The sequence below is a fragment of the Bemisia tabaci genome, chromosome 2 (assembly GCF_918797505.1).
Source record: "Bemisia tabaci chromosome 2, PGI_BMITA_v3".
NCBI classification, from domain to species: Eukaryota; Metazoa; Arthropoda; class Insecta; order Hemiptera; family Aleyrodidae; genus Bemisia; species Bemisia tabaci.
This window is the reverse complement of record NC_092794.1, coordinates 32,460,804-32,463,391: the sequence shown is the minus strand read 5'-3', so window position 1 is coordinate 32,463,391 and position 2,588 is coordinate 32,460,804. Positions and strand designations below refer to the sequence as shown.

General features: G+C 37.6%; 1 protein-coding gene across 1 annotated transcript; it reads right to left on the bottom strand.

The window, feature by feature from the left end:
- Positions 1 to 334: 334 nt before the first annotated feature.
- On the bottom strand, positions 335 to 1,748 carry Vps36 (vacuolar protein sorting 36). The gene has a single exon (XM_019052690.2). It carries the CDS (start codon positions 1,609 to 1,611, stop codon positions 457 to 459), a length of 1,155 nt encoding a protein of 384 aa, XP_018908235.1. The 5' UTR covers positions 1,612 to 1,748; the 3' UTR covers positions 335 to 456.
- Positions 1,749 to 2,588: the final 840 nt, after the last annotated feature.

The window sequence follows — 2,588 nt, the reverse complement described above, 5'->3', positions numbered from 1 at the left end:
ACTGGCACAGGCATGTTTTGAACATTCCTAAAGAAGATTTGATTCTGCAAGAAATTTGGCTGCTGTAATTTAAAGCGCGAGAGGTATACATTTCTATTGGACATCAAAACCAAACAGTGTTTGTCTCCATTGCAGGAATTTATTGAATCCACTTGGATGTCCTTGCTTTTGTTCTGAAGTACCTGAGTATAGAGAGGTAGGTACGTACATTACTTGTGTGAAGCATTTCTTGTATTAGAATATTTGCGATTAATACAGAAAACAATTGAGAAATAATTGAAAATTCAGAGAGTGTACAGAGAATGGAAACTGGACTTTCTTACAATTCAGGGCATAGACTTTGGAGCAATCAGTTTATTGATGAAAAAATACCTAACACATTATCTTGGTACCAAATATCCATCATTTATTTCATTCCGACCAAGATTAGGACATACAATATTAGTAGTGAATTGTTCAGGATCTATTTTCTAAAAAAAAGTTTACATGAAATCTAAGGCCTTCAATACTCTCATCTCTGCATGCTCTACCAAATTTTTCTGCGACAATTAATCTTTCTTTTGCTAGAGACACAGGAATTTTCACTAATGTAGACAGTTCTTGAGGCGACATAGAAGAGTGATTACGAAGGAGGAGTACGGTTTCCCTCACTAAAATTTGATCATCATGAGACAGTAATTGAAGCACCATAACACCACTATCGAATACTCTCAATTTCAACGGCAGAGATAGTTGATCCATTAATTTGCTAGCATTAAGAAAGTCATCAGGCGATAGAAGTTCTAAACCACGGGCTCTATTGACTCGACAGTAAGCATCTGTGAGCACCATCATTCCACCGATTTCTTTGATTGTTCCTAGGAGAATTTTACTTATTTCTTTAGCTAGGTTCTCGTAGAATTGGTTTTCGTTTTGAACTCTATTGCGTGTTACCGGATCTTCAATTCCTAAACTTAGTAAATAAGATTTAAATTTGACAGTTTCATCTTCACTTATTTCACCTTGATGATTACAAATTTTGTCTGATATTGTTTTGGAGATCACAACCATATCTTTGGCCATAGTCATTAATTTACTTAAATCTTGGAAAGCTACAGTGATACTCTCATCCGTTACTTTATTTTTCTCATGGATACTGCGTTCTATTCCGACAATGCCAGTGCGAAGTTTGATTCTGGTAGGAGCATTCCCACTTTTCGAACTTTCATTCTTGTGATGCTCGTTGATCACTTCATCCAAGTTTCCAACAAAATTTTCGTCCACATTCTCTTTGAAAGACAGTTTTACGTAGTTGAATGGACTGGTCAACACAGGGCCAGGATTTGAAGGCTTATAAGTATCTGATAGATTGATGATGAGTTTCTTTTTTAGCTTTCTAGAATGTACATCAATAAGTACATAGGTTATCAAACTGTAGGATAAGGAAAGCACTGGTTGAATAGAAAAATCATTACTGTTTCGACACCAGATCAGACGAAGATTTGTAAATAAGACGTCACCATGTTCAAATGAAGTTTTTTCATCCCCATCATAAAGGCGAACATTGCTGAATTTACTCACAAGATATTCCTCTGGTTGTAAACGACCCGAAGAGAACTCGAATCGATCCATGATAGAAGAAAAGTTTCAGGGTTCTCCCAAACGTGCTAGAAGCGCAGAATATGTAATAATAATGCAAGGCGGATAAAGAATGGTGATCGCATTTCGTACCGGGCGGAGTTCAATCGTCGACATCGGCAGAAGTCGAATTCGAAAAAAGGGCAGACGTCGACTCGAAGCGAACGGGTCGAATGGTTCCGCGAACTGCCGCGAATGTCATGAACATTCGCCGGGGCGAGTTCGGACGAGTTTGTTATTGTTTCTCATTAAACTATAAACTAACCCCTTTTGAGGACGTAAGTAATCGTAATAGTACATCTACCTATTTAATAGTCAAGAACGTCTAATATTTTTCACTGAATAAATTTTCGCATGTCGTCGGATAAATTATTTTTTTGGCAGTGTGTCTGTTTAGTAGTAATTTCTTGCCTAGCCACTGCTGTTCATTGTCGGAACGGTGGGAAGTTAATCGAAGCTGTTCAATCCGGAAGTGTTTTTGAGTCAGTTTAAATTAATTAATTAATTTCTTTTTCAGTCTGAGCCCTAATTGAGTGGACACTCTACGACTTTCGCGTAGGTAGGTGGAAAAATCCACTTTTTGAGGAAAATGTACCTAGTCTTTCAGCAGTTCATAGATTATCTCCACTCGCTACCACGCCAAAGGAGCATATCATTGCGTCTGATCATTGAAGGTTTCTTGAGAACCAAGTTGATGAAAAATGCAGATGAAACTGTAGCTTTTCTTGTTCTTGAAAAACTTTAATGGCAGATTTTCTTATACAGCGAGGGAAACGTCTCTGCTCCATGGTCATAGTCGCCTTGACTGAAGATTTCTTCGATGGTAAAGTTCCTTATCACCTTTAATACGCTTTAATATCACAGGTCTTTACATCTACCTCATTGTAAGTTGCTTTCAAGCCTCTACTTTGACAACTTTATTCTTGATGTGGAAGCCAACGTTTTGTTACCCACAGGAGTTACTTGGAAAT

Excerpts from the sequence above, each read along its gene's own strand:
- Vps36 (XM_019052690.2), bottom strand. The coding sequence starts at position 1,611 with ATGGATCGATTCGAGTTCTCTTCGGGTCGTTTACAACCAGAGGAATAT.